Below are 12,712 nucleotides of genomic sequence, written 5' to 3' on the forward strand. Positions count from 1 at the left end.
CCCACACCTTATCACCAGCAGAGTATCCAAGACTCTTCTTATAACATTACTATTCCATTACATCATTTCCCCTCTCCTCTCCCCGTGTTTAGTAATGTCTGTGATCCAGGTCATTTTCTTTCCCATGTTTCATTTATCTAACTACCACAAATGAAACAGATTATCTAGTTTTAGTTCTTTTCCCTCTGACTTAGTTCATCTAACATGATATTCTCCAGTTCCACCCAAGTTGCAGCAATCTGGAAGATTCCAGTTTATCTTTTTAAGAGTCATATTACTCCATTGCATATAAATATCAGACTTCTTTATCCATTCATCTGTTATTGGATTTTTCTTTCTTTGTTATGGGAGGGAGGTTGGTCCATACTCTGTGATGCTCTTGGCTCTGTTACTCAAGGAATTGTTCCTAATGATGGTTGGGTGGGTACCATATGGGATGCTAGGGCTAGAACCAAGTTCTTCTAGGTTCAAGACAACATCCTACCTGCTGTACTATCTTTCCAGCAGTTGATTTCTTTCTTTTTTTTTTTAATCAGCTTCCATTACCAAAGCACTTTAATTTTACTTATTTAGTTTTGCGGTCCACACCCTGCGTTAATCAAGCTGTACTTTTGGCATGCACTCAGTGATCACCCCTGACTTGGCTCTGAGACCATATGGGGTACCAGAGATCAAGCCCAGGTTGGCCTTGTGCAAGACAAGCCCCCCTACTTTTCTGGCCCCTAGTTAGTCTTTTATAGCACTCTAGGTTATAGCACTTAAATTTTTTTTTAATTTTATTAGAGCAGTGTGATTTACAAAGTTATTCGTAGCTGAGAGCTATCTCATCTCTGCCTAACTTTTGTTACTGTGATAACCAATACATTTGGTTGTGTTGGGCAAACTTGGTTGATTTTACTCTTTGTTTGTTTCTGGATCACACCCAGCAGTGCTCAGGATTCACTCCTTTTCTGCTCCTCTAAAGTTTTCTCCTGGCATGTGTTCCTTCACCTTGTTAATACTTCATTTGTGTTCTTGTTCCCAGCCACCATCATTCTCCACAACTGTGCCAAGGTATCCTTTCTGGAAAAGAAATCAGGGTCTACAAAACTTGAGAGTATTACAAGTTGAACTTGTCGATAGGTTGCTTTCCATCTCATCTTCTTGTGTTACAGAAATTGAAAAGGTTTTAACTTCAGGCACATTTTAGTAGCCAATTAGTTTTGCTAATGGGTCCATTTAGTAGACCTATTTATAACACATCTAAATTCTGTAATTTAGCTGTTGGTTGAAAATAAAGTGCTTAAATGTTCTGATCAGATTTTTCTTTTTCCACAGAACTCAACAAAAATCCAGTAGAAGGCTTTTCAGCAGGTTTAATAGATGACAATGATCTCTATCGATGGGAAGTTCTTATTATTGGACCTCCAGATACACTTTAGTAAGTATAATGGAAACAACATAGATTTTTTTAAATTAACTGAAAATGTTGCTTATTTTTGTTTAAATAATTTTAAACTTGGAGCCGGAGAGGTGTCTGCCTTGCAAGCGCTAGCATAGGACGGACCACGGTTCAGTCCCCCGGCATCCCATATGGTCCCCCCAAGCCAAGGAGCGATTTCTGAGCGCATAGCCAGGAGTAACCCCTGAGCGTCAAATGGTGTGGGCCCCCCCCCCCAAAAAAACAAAAAAAACAAAAAACTTTTTTTTTTTAAACTTTAGGGGCTGGAGAGATAGCACAGTGGAAGGGCATTTGCCTTGCATGCAGCCATCCAGGAAGACCATGGTTTCGAATCCCAGGCCAGGAGCAATATCTGAGTGCAGAGCCAGGAGCACTGCCGAACACCACCCTGAGCATTGCCGAGTGTGGACCCCCAGACCCCACATTTAAACTTTAAACTCTGTTTTGAAAATTATTTATAGTACAGTTGTTTCACGCATTCAGTATTTCCACACCAATCCCATTATCAGTATGACCTTCCCTACAACATTGGCCCCCAGGCCATACACAATTCCCCTCCACCGCCCTGAGCTTGGCCCCTTAGCAGAGACAAAATTATTTTATATTGTTTGTTATAATAAAGATATATAATGGAATTATAAAAAAAAAGAACTTCAGTAGAAGAAATTTTGTGAAAATTGATAGATCTCAGATGGAGGTTGTTATAATCTCTGAGGGCTTACTTAGCTGTTGGTTGCTAGTTGAGCCTTTTTTATTTTTTGGTTTTTGGGCACACCCGGCAGTGCTCAGGGGTCACCTCTTGGCTGTCTGCTCAGAAATAGCTCCTGGCAGGCACGGGGGGACCATATGGGACACCGGGGATTCAAACCAACCACCTTTGGTCCTGGATTGGCTGCTTGCAAGGCAAACAACGATGTGCTATCTCTCCGGTCTGCTTTGGGTTTTTGTTTTTGTTTATTGAGCTTAACTGCCTTTTATGCTACTTTCCCATCTAATTTGATGTACTCCTACTGGCCTCCCAGTACTGAGGAATTTGGAGGTTTCCAGCAGCTGTGCATCAGGAGTTTCCTGTAGAAGTGATTTGATTCTTGCCTTCCTCTGTCCCAGAAGGCCCCAACGTTTTCAGACTGAAGAATGAAGACCTACATACCTGGAAATTTTGTTGGCATCTCTACAGAGATTAGTTGTGAACAGTGAAGTTGGACAAAATCTTAGCTCTGGGGTGTAGGTGTAGCTGCCAGGGTTTTGGCAATGTGGGGGCCCAAAGTTTTCTACCTGAAGACCAGTGCACCCTTGAGTTTCTGTGTCTTGTCTTGCATCTCTTCTAAAATTAGTTGTGATAGTGACCGTAGGACGCATGTTTTGTTAAATATTTTGAAGGAAATTAATTTTCAAGAGGTGAAATGGGGGCCGGGTAGGTGGCGCTGGAGGTAAGGTGTTTGCCTTGCAAGCGCTAGCCAAGGAAGGACCGCGGTTCGATCCCCCGGCGTCCCATATGGTCCCCCCCAAGCCAGGGGCGATTTCTGAGCACATAGCCAGGAGTAACCCCTGAGCGTCAAACGGGTGTGGCCCAAAAACCAAAAACCAAAAAAAAAAAAAAGGTGAAATGATGTGTTTCATATCATTTGCACTAAACAATCATGTCTAAACTTCTTGTGTTCTCCTTAAAATAATTCAAAATTCAAGTGGAATTTATTGCTTTCAGAAGTAAAACTTTTGGGCCCGGAGAGATAGCACAGCGGTGTTTGCCTTGCAAACAGCCGATCCAGGACCAAAGGTGGTTGGTTCGAATCCCGGTGTCCCATATGGTTCCCCCGTGCCTGCCAGGAGCTATTTCTGAGCAGACAGCCAGGAGTAACCCCTGAGCACTGCTGGGTGTGACCCAAAAAACCAAAAAACAAAACAAAAAAAAACAAAACAAAAAAAAAGTAAAACTTTTAAACCTGTTGTTTTTGTTAGATGTAACTGTTTCAGAAAATCAGATAGATATAATACCTGGAGTTGAAAGGAAAAAAAGGGCCCAGGAAGGTGGCACTAGAGGTAAGGTGTCTGCCTTGCAAGCTCTAGCGTAGGACGAACCACGGTTCGATCCCCTGGTGTCCCATATGGTCCCCCCAAGCCAGGGGCAATTTCTGAGTGCATAGCCAGGAGTAACCCCTGAGCATCAAATGGGTGTGGCCCGAAAACCAAAAAAAAAAAAAAAGAAAGGAAAAAAATTTTTTAATAATTAAGGTGAGGGGGCTGGCAAGGTGGCACTAGAGGTAAGGTGTCTGCTTTGCAAGCACTAGCCAAGGAAGGACCTTGGTTCTATCCCCCGGCTTCCCATATGGTCCCCCCAAGCCAGGGGCAATTTCTGAGTGCTTAGCCAGGAATAACCTCTGAGCATCAAACGGGTATGGCCCCAAAAACAAAGAAACAACAAAAAAAAATATTAAGGTGAGGAACTGAAGTACAGCAAGTAGGGTGCTCGTTTGGGTTTGGTTCCTCACGTGTCACATTCTTTATGATTCCCAAACATGCCAGGTGTAACCCAAACTAAAAAAAAAATTACTAAGGCGAGTATATGATGAAAATTAGCTTTCACCATTCGGTAAAATAAAAATTCGGTGAAATTAAAATAATCATTCAAGGCTTGCACACGGAGTCGGAGAGATAGCATGGAGGTAAGGCATTTGCCTTACATGCATAAGGACGGTGGTTCAAGTCCCAGCAGACCATATGGTCCCCTGACTCCTGAGTGCTGCCGGGTGTGATCCAAAAAGAAAAAAGAAAAAAAGACACATACACATCACAGTCTTTATAGATGGAAAGAAACTTCCCAGATTATCAAATTAGATTTATAGAGAATACTGGCCAAAACCGGTATGTTCTGATTTTAAAATAAACTAATGGTCACTTTCTCCCATTTTATAAAATTTATTATTAACATATGAAATAATTAGCAGTAAAACTGATAAAGCCAGAGAGCAAAATGTCTTATCAAATAGCACATAGAGAAAGGTGTATTTTCTTCTGTTTTCTGCTCCTCTGTATTCTCCAGTGTTGGGGTTTGCACCGATCAATGATGGCAGAACCGAGGGATTGAATCCCAGAACTCATGCATGCACTGCCTATACTCTACTACTGAGCCATATCCTCAGGCCTGAGAAGCAGAATTTTTTTTAATTCATTAAACAATGCATTTCTAGTTTATAGTAAAAATAGTGCTTTGGGTTTTTTTGTTTTGTTTGTTTGTTTTTTAAAGAAATTTGAGAGAATAAAAGAAAGAAGTCACACACCCTAAGATGAGGTTCATTTGATTCAAAATGGACTAGTAGTTACATTCTGCCTCAGGTGTTTGAAGACCAATATAGATTTAATCTTATTTAATGTAAGATAAATTCCTTATGCATTTGTATGTTTTATAGAAGCTGAGGTATAGGGTGGGTAAAATGCAAAGACTGTTTCAAACTGAGGGATAGCAGTAACAGATGATGTAGATTGGTGTTACTCTATTGTGATCCCTAATGGTACTAAATAGGCTATGATTTGTATACATCATTTTTATATGATGATTGAGAAGTTTTCATGTTAGGTGTTTTAAACTTCTCCCCACGTAACAACTGATAGAAAATAAAATTCAGGGAATATAGTTGTGTGTGTGTGGGAGGGGAAGGAGAGGGTGGAGAGATAGAGAGAAGAGAGACCCAGTTGAGAAACATACCATATTTTTTGTACCACAAGACACTCTCCTTTCTCCCCTAAAGATGGGGTAAATGTGCGTCTTATGGAGTGAATGCCGCCTAGCACTGAACCCTGAGTGCAGGGGAGGAGAGCATATACTACTTGACATCCAGAGTATGACGCCCCCTTTATTGCTCAGACATACCACATAGTACGAGACTATTTGATCACTGCTGTGACTTTTATTATTTTTTACAACAACAAAAAAGTATTAAAAAATGTTTTTTGGGGGACCGAAGAGATAGCGTGGAGGTAGAGCTTTTGCCTTTATTGTAGAAGGATGGTGGTTCAAATTCCGGCATCCCATATGGTCCTCTGAGCCTGCCAGGAGTGATTTCTGAGTGTAGAACCAGGAGTAACCCCTGCGTGCTGCCAGGTGTGACCCAAAAAACCAAAAAAAAAAAAATTGGGGGGGGCAGGGCTGGAGATACAGCATGAAGGTAGGGCGTTTGCCTTGCATGCAGAAGGATGGTGGTTTGAATCCTAGCATCCCATATGGTCCCCTGAGCCTGCTAGGAGCAATTTCTGAGTGTAGAGCCAGGAGTAAACCTTGAGTGCTGCCGGGTGTAACCCCCCCAAAAAAAAGTTTTTGGGGGGCCAGAGATAGCACAGTGGTTGGTGTGGCATGTGGCAGACCTGGGAGGGACCCAGTTCAATTCCTGGGACCCAGTTCAATTCCCGGCATCCCATGTGGGCTCCCAGCTTGCCAGGGTTGATTTCTTTTTTTTTTTTGGTTTTTCAGGCCACACCCGTTAGATGCTCAGGGGTTACTCCTGGCTATGCACTCAGAAATTGCCCCTGGCTTGGGGGGGACCATATGGGACGCCAGGGGATCGAACCGTGGTCCTTTCCTTGGCTAGCGCTTGCAAGGCAGACACCTTACCTCAAGCGCCACCTTGCCGGCCCCAGGGTTGATTTCTGAGTGCAGAACCAGGAGTATTCCTGAGCGCTGCTGGGTGTGGCCCATAAATCAATCAAGTTTTAAGTTTTAAAAGAAGTTGTTGGCTTTTCTTTTCTTTTCTTTTCTTTTTAATTTTCTGATATAAAAAAAAAAGTTAGGGGCCCAGAGAGATAGCACAACAGCGTTTGCCTTCAAGCAGCCGATCCAGGACCAAAGGTGGTTGGTTCAAATCCCGGTGTCCCATATGGTCCCCCGTGCCTGCCAGGAGCCATTTCTGAGCAGACAGCCAGGAGTAACCCCTGAGCAACGCCGGGTGTGGCCCCAAAACAAAAAACAAACAAAAAATTAGGTGAATGTGTTTAGCTGTGGAGTGGAATATTGGTGTTTTTTGTTTGTTTGTTTGTTGTTGTTGTTGTTTTTGGGTCACAACTTGGGGTCCTCAGAAATTACTCCTGGCTCTTCGCTCAGAAATTGCTCAGGGGACCATATGGGATACCAGGAATCAAACCAGGGTCTGTTCTGGGTTGGCCATCTGCAAGGCAAACTGCCCTACCGCTGTGCTATCATTCCAGCCCCTGGACCAGCATATTGTAAATATATTTCGGCCTCATAGGCTGGTGTTTCCCACCATCTGTCTCCTGACGATGACTTGCATTGTGCCAATTGCTTTAGAATATTTTTTTCTTGTTTTTTCAGTCTAAAAACTGTGTGTCTTATGGTGAGGTGTGTCTTATAGAGCTAAAAAATACAGTTATTAATGGTAGCTGATGCTTCACATTTTGTGGGCTGAAAATCCTTGTTTACCAAAACTATTGCCAGTTAAACATTTTGCAGATCCTTGTGGTATGTTTGCATTAATAATGGTTGAAAACCAGGGCTGGAATGATATCTTAGCAGTAGGACATTTGCCTTGCATGCCGCCAACCTGGGATGGACTCAGGTTCAATCCCTGGCATCCCATATGGTCCAGGACCGAGCCTGCCAAGAGCAATTTATGAGCACAGAGCCAGGCAGCCAACCTACATTCAATTCCTGACACTGAGATCTTCTGAATCTGAGCCAGAAGTAAGCCATGAGGGACCAGAATGGGGGAGGAGGAAAGGGGATGTTCAGGGATTGTTGAAAACTCAATTCAGTTTAATCATTTCATATTATTTGGTTTATTGAAAACCCTCCTAGAGCTATTATTTAGTGATCTCAATATTAGTGAAACTAATTTTCTTACTCAATCTTGCACACAATGCCACACTACTTTTACCTAGTTTGTGATCTGTGTGAAATTCAGTTTTACTCTTCTAGGGCAATGATTTTCAAAATGGCCAATACCCAAAGAGTGCTGGAATGATTGGAGGTACTAGTAGGAGTAGACTTGGGTGCAATTGTTGGGAGCATTTTGTTTGCTTAAAAAAGTTAAATTTTCGGGGCTGGCGAGGTGGCGCTAGAGGTAAGGTGTCTGCCTTGCAAGCGCTAGCCAAGGAAGGACTGCGGTTCGATCCCCGGTGTCTCATATGGTCCCCCCCAAGCCAGGGGCAGTTTCTGAGTGCTTAGCCAGGAGTAACCCCTGAGCATCAAACGGGTGTGGCCCAAAAAACCACCCCCCCCCCAAAAAAAAAAGTTAAAATTTTAGAGCAGTATTGAGTGTTTTGTTTTCTTCTTCTTCTTCTTTTTTTTTTTTTTTTTGGTTTTTGGTTTTTGGGCCACAACTGGCGGTGCTCAGGGGTTACTCCTGGCTGTCTGCTCAGAAATAGCACGGAGGACCATATGGGACACCGGGATTTGAACCAACCACCTTCGGTGCTGGATCGGCTGCTTGCAAGGCAAACGCCGCTGTGCTATCTCTCTGGGCCCAAGTGTTTTGTTTTGTTTTTTTTTTTTTTGGTTTTTGGGCCACACCCGGTAACGCTCAGGGGTTACTCCTGGCTATGCGCTCAGAAGTTGCTTCTGGCTTGGGGGACCATATGGGACACCGGGGGATCGAACCGCGGTCAGTCCAAGGCTAGCGCAGGCAAGGCAGGCGCACCTTACCTTTAGCACACCGCCCGGCCCAAGTGTTTTGTTTTCAAAAAGGGAGGTGATATGCCAAATGAGTGGGAACCTTTCTGTTCTAGGGTTTTCAGTCATTGAACATTACATTCAGGGGGAAAAAAGGTTCTAGTGATGAATCTTTAATAGTCTGATGGATGATGTGAAAAAAAAACTGATATCTATAAAGGATTTGTTAGGAATTTAGATTTGAATTCCATCTTTAAAGCTCCCCCCAATGTATTGGTGACAAAAATACCTAAATATTTATTATTAGCTGTGTCATACATTAACTAAATTCTTCAAAAGGAGCTACTATTTTCTGTTGGGTGTAGAGCCTTGAATGATATAGTACAGCCTGTAAAGTGCTTGCCTTGCATAAGGGCCACATGAGTTCAATCCCAAAACACCATGTATGTCCCCCTCAGCCCCACCAGGAAGGATACCTAAATACAGCCAGGATTAACTTCTGAGCCCAGTGAGCCCAAAAAACACAAAAGAAAGAAATGAAGCCACTTATTAAATACCATATTTTACTACACACTAGTTGCAGATTTCATGCTTTGGTTTAAAAATAAAATGGGTGCCAGAGCGGTGGCACAGTGGTAGGATGTTTGCCTTGCACGTGGCTGTCCCAGGACTGACCTCGGTTTGATCCCTGGCATCACCGGGTGGATCCAAAAACCAAAAAAAAAAAAAAAAAAAGATAAAATAAACAAACAACTAGACTTCAACCATTTTGTGAAGTTGGGTTTTGTTTGTTTGTTTGTTTTTTGGGCCACACCCAGTGACACTCAGGGGTTACTCCTGGCTATGCGCTCAGAAGTCGCTCCTAGCTTGGGGGACCATATGGGACGCCGGGGGATCGAACCACGGTCCATGCTAGGCTAGAGCAGGCAAGGCAGGCACCTTACCTCTAGCGCCACCGCCCGGCCCCTGAAGTTGGATTTTTAAAAATTGTGCCAGTATTAGAAATAATTTATTAGGGCCCGGAGAGAGAGCACAGCGGTTTTTGCCTTGCAAGCAGCCGATCCAGGACCAAAGGTGGTTGGTTCGAATCCTGGTGTCCTATATGGTCATCATCCCCCCCCCCCCCCACCACCACCACCACGTGCCTGCCAGGAGCTATTTCTGAGCAGACAGCCAGGAGTAACCCCTGAGCACCGCCGGGTGTGACCCAAAAACCAAAAACCAAAAACCAAAAAAAAAAAAGAAATAATTTATTACTAAACTTGTTTTCATGTAATACTTGTGAATATACATTAAAATGAAATAGTACAAATAAATGCACACCCCTCTCCTCCTCTCCTTTTCTTTCTTTTGCTACACCCAGCGGAACTCATGGGTTACTCCTGGCTCTGCACTCCGAAATCGCTCCTGGCAAGCTAGGGGAACTAACTATATGGGATTCCAGGGATCAAACCTGTGTTTGTCCCAGATCTGCAGACTGTGCAAGGCAAATGCCTTAACACTTTGTTATCATGCTGGCTCCCAATGTACATATTTTCTTTTTTTTCTTTTCTTTTTTCCTTTTGGCCTTTCGGTCACACCTGGCAGCGCTCAGGGGTTACTCCTGGCTCTTCCTGGCAGGCTTGGGGGACCATATGGAATGCCAGGATTCGAAGCGTCCTTCTGCATGTAAGCCAAACGCCGAACCTCCATGCTTTCTCTCAGGCCCCTCCAATGTACATATTTTCTTTGTAACCATTTAGTGAGTTTCTGTTGGAAAATGAAATGGAGCATATTTTAATCAGTTGTTTTTGCTTTCTAATAAAAGAATTACATGAGAGGGGCTGGTCTGGTAGTATAAGAGGTAAGGTGTTTGCTTTGCCTAGTGCCAACTCGGGTTTGTTCCCTGGCATGTCATGGTCCTCTTAAGTTGAATTAGCAGGAGTGGTCTCTAAGAAAAGATACAGGAGTAAATCCTGAACACTGTACAACCCCCCTCCCCTCACAAGACAAAACAAAACAGACAATACTGGATTACACAAGAAAATTTACTGCACTTAAGTTTTTTAATTCTTTGGGCCAGAGAGCTAGTTCTATAGGCTGCACATACCCTTTGTATTTTTATGTGCTTGGATTGTTTTGAGCACATACTTTGTAGGAGACTCAGTTTCAGTGTCTGGTTACCCCACAGCCAACACGAGCAGTTTCTTCCCATCCATCCCACTCCCCAACTAGGAGTAGCCTCTGAGCATCGCAAGGTGTAATCCAAAGACAATAAATTAATCTTGTACATCTGCCACAGTGCATCATCTTCAGCTTTGTCATTTTGAAACCTTTGATGACTATTTCTTGTGCATCAGGTCCCAGCTCTTAAATTGCCTGTGCATAACAATTCCCGAGGATGAGGCATAATATTTCCAGCATCTGCGTGTTGTAGAAATGGTGCAAATGGTCTTTAAAGAGTTTGTCTACGCATGTATATATCTAGTGCTGCAAGGCAAGTTGTTAGGCCCTGAGTAGCTTACTTGGTTTTTTTGTCTTTGTCTTTTTATTAGTTTTTAGGTTTGTTTTTGTGGGGAAGGGCCACACCCGGAAGTGCTCAGGGCTTCCTTCCTTCCTTCCTTCCTTCCTTCCTTCCTTCCTTCCTTCCTTCCTTCCTTCCTTCCTTCCTTCCTTCCTTCCTTCCTTCCTTCCTTCCTTCCTTCCTTCCCTTCCTTCCTCCTCCCTCCCTCCCTCCCTCCCTCCCTCTCCCTCCCTCCTCCCTCCCTCCCTCCCTCCCTCCCTCCCTCCCTCCTCTCCCACCCACCCATACCCAATGATTCTCAGGGCTTCCTCCTCTGTGCTTCATGCATGGCAAGTGCCCTACCTGCTGTTCTATCACTCTGGCCCAGCATTTTTCTGCTTAATAAAAAAAAATCTGCTTTCTTAGAGATAAATCTTTCTTCTTTCCTTCCTCCTGAGAAACTGGTAACTTGAGGGCCAGAGAGATAATTTTATGGATTGAGAGCGTGCTTTACATGTATTCAGTACATGTTACGGCATAGTTTCCAAGTCTTACTGGGACCAGCCCCTAAGCTCACAGACAAAAGAAATTGCTGCTAAGTATGACCAAAAAATGAAAAAAGAAAGAAAAGAATCTACAGCTTGACCACCTTTCATAGGTGGTGTAAAGTCTTCTAAATTTGTTTTATTTTTGTTTATTTGTTTTGGTTTTTGGGCCACACATGGCAGTGCTTAGTAGTTACTCAGGGGAACTTATCGGATTGAGCTCTGGGTTGGTTATGTGAAAGGCAAATGCACTGTACAATCATCCTGACTTCCTCAAGTCTTTTAAATTTCTATTTAAGTCTGGGAAGTTTTTACATTGGAGTTAATGGAATTAATGAGAAATTAAGGGCTCAACAATTAATGTGATATCATTTTTGGGTATGTTTGGGGAGATAGGGCCACATCTGATGTTGCTCAGTATTAGCTATCAAATCTGGGTTGGCTTCATTTATGGCAAGTACCCTAACAATTCTATCACTGCTGTCCCTTTACTAGCTGTTGTGGTTTTGTTTGTTTGTTTGTTTGTTTGTTTTGAGCCACACCTGGTGATACTCAAGGGTTCCTCCTAGTTCTGCACACTTTGGGCTCACTTTGAGGAACCTTATGATATATGGAGGACAGAAGCTGGATTTGCCATGTACAAGGCAAGCACCCTACCCATTGTATTATTTCTGTAGTTCCTTTACTAGCTTTTTAAATAAGGTGGTAAGATAACTATGACAATTTCTTTTTTAAAAATTTTATTTACCAGGGCCGGTGAGGTGGCACTAGAGGTAAGGTATCTGCCTTGCAAGCGCTAGCCAAGGAAGGACCGCGCTTCTATCCCCTGGGGGTCCCATATGGTCCCCCAAGCCAGGGGCAATTTCTGAGCGCTTAGCCAGGAGTAACCCCTGAACATCAAACGGGTGTGGCCCGAAAAACAAAAAAAAATTTATTTTTTTATGTACTGTATTTTCTGACATATAAGACGACCCCTTAATTTTACATTTTAGTTTATTACAATTACAATTTTAGTTTATGTTACATAGGTTTAGGCCTATATTCGCTGTATCAGACAGAACGTTCCTGTGCTGCAACTGTATGTACCACAGTGAGCCAATCACAACAAGCAAAGGTTCAAAAGTTATACTGTGATAGACTTCCTCTCTGACTCTGGCCAATCTGAGCAGGCTTTTTACAGTGTAGATTCGGGTCCAGAACATTGTCTAATTTGCATGCATAAAATGCCTGCTTGGATTGGCTGAGTTAGAGAGGCGATCCGAGCAGCCTTGCAGTGATTGGTGCAGGATTGAGTTGGAAAATTTGTTTTGTGGTATTCAGATTTTCGTTTAGTGGCATATCAAAACGTTTTTCAGGATATACTTGACGTATAAGATGCCCCCCCCCAATTTTCGGTTGACTTTTTTTCATTTCAAAAGTCATCTTATACGCTGGAAAAAACGGTATTTATTTAGGTTTTGGGGCCACAACCGGCTGGCACTTGGGTTACTCCTGACTCTGCTCTTCTGTCCACATGCAAGGCAAATGCCCTACCACTGTGCTATTGCTCCAGCCCCCTATGACAGTTTCTTAAACTGGCTGTTTGGATGAATTGTTTGAATTCCACATTCATTTACTTCTCTTGTATA

General features: G+C 43.1%; 1 protein-coding gene across 1 annotated transcript in view; it reads left to right on the forward strand.

The window, feature by feature from the left end:
• Positions 1-12,712, forward strand: part of UBE2G1 (ubiquitin conjugating enzyme E2 G1) — an 83,341-nt gene that overhangs the window by 52,375 nt on the left and 18,254 nt on the right. The window contains exon 2 of the mRNA XM_049782635.1: positions 1,318-1,420. Within this exon, the coding sequence (XP_049638592.1) occupies positions 1,318-1,420 (103 nt within the window). The remainder of the gene's footprint in view (positions 1-1,317; positions 1,421-12,712) is intronic.

This window comes from Suncus etruscus, chromosome 1 (assembly GCF_024139225.1).
Source record: "Suncus etruscus isolate mSunEtr1 chromosome 1, mSunEtr1.pri.cur, whole genome shotgun sequence".
Taxonomy (NCBI): Eukaryota; Metazoa; Chordata; class Mammalia; order Eulipotyphla; family Soricidae; genus Suncus; species Suncus etruscus.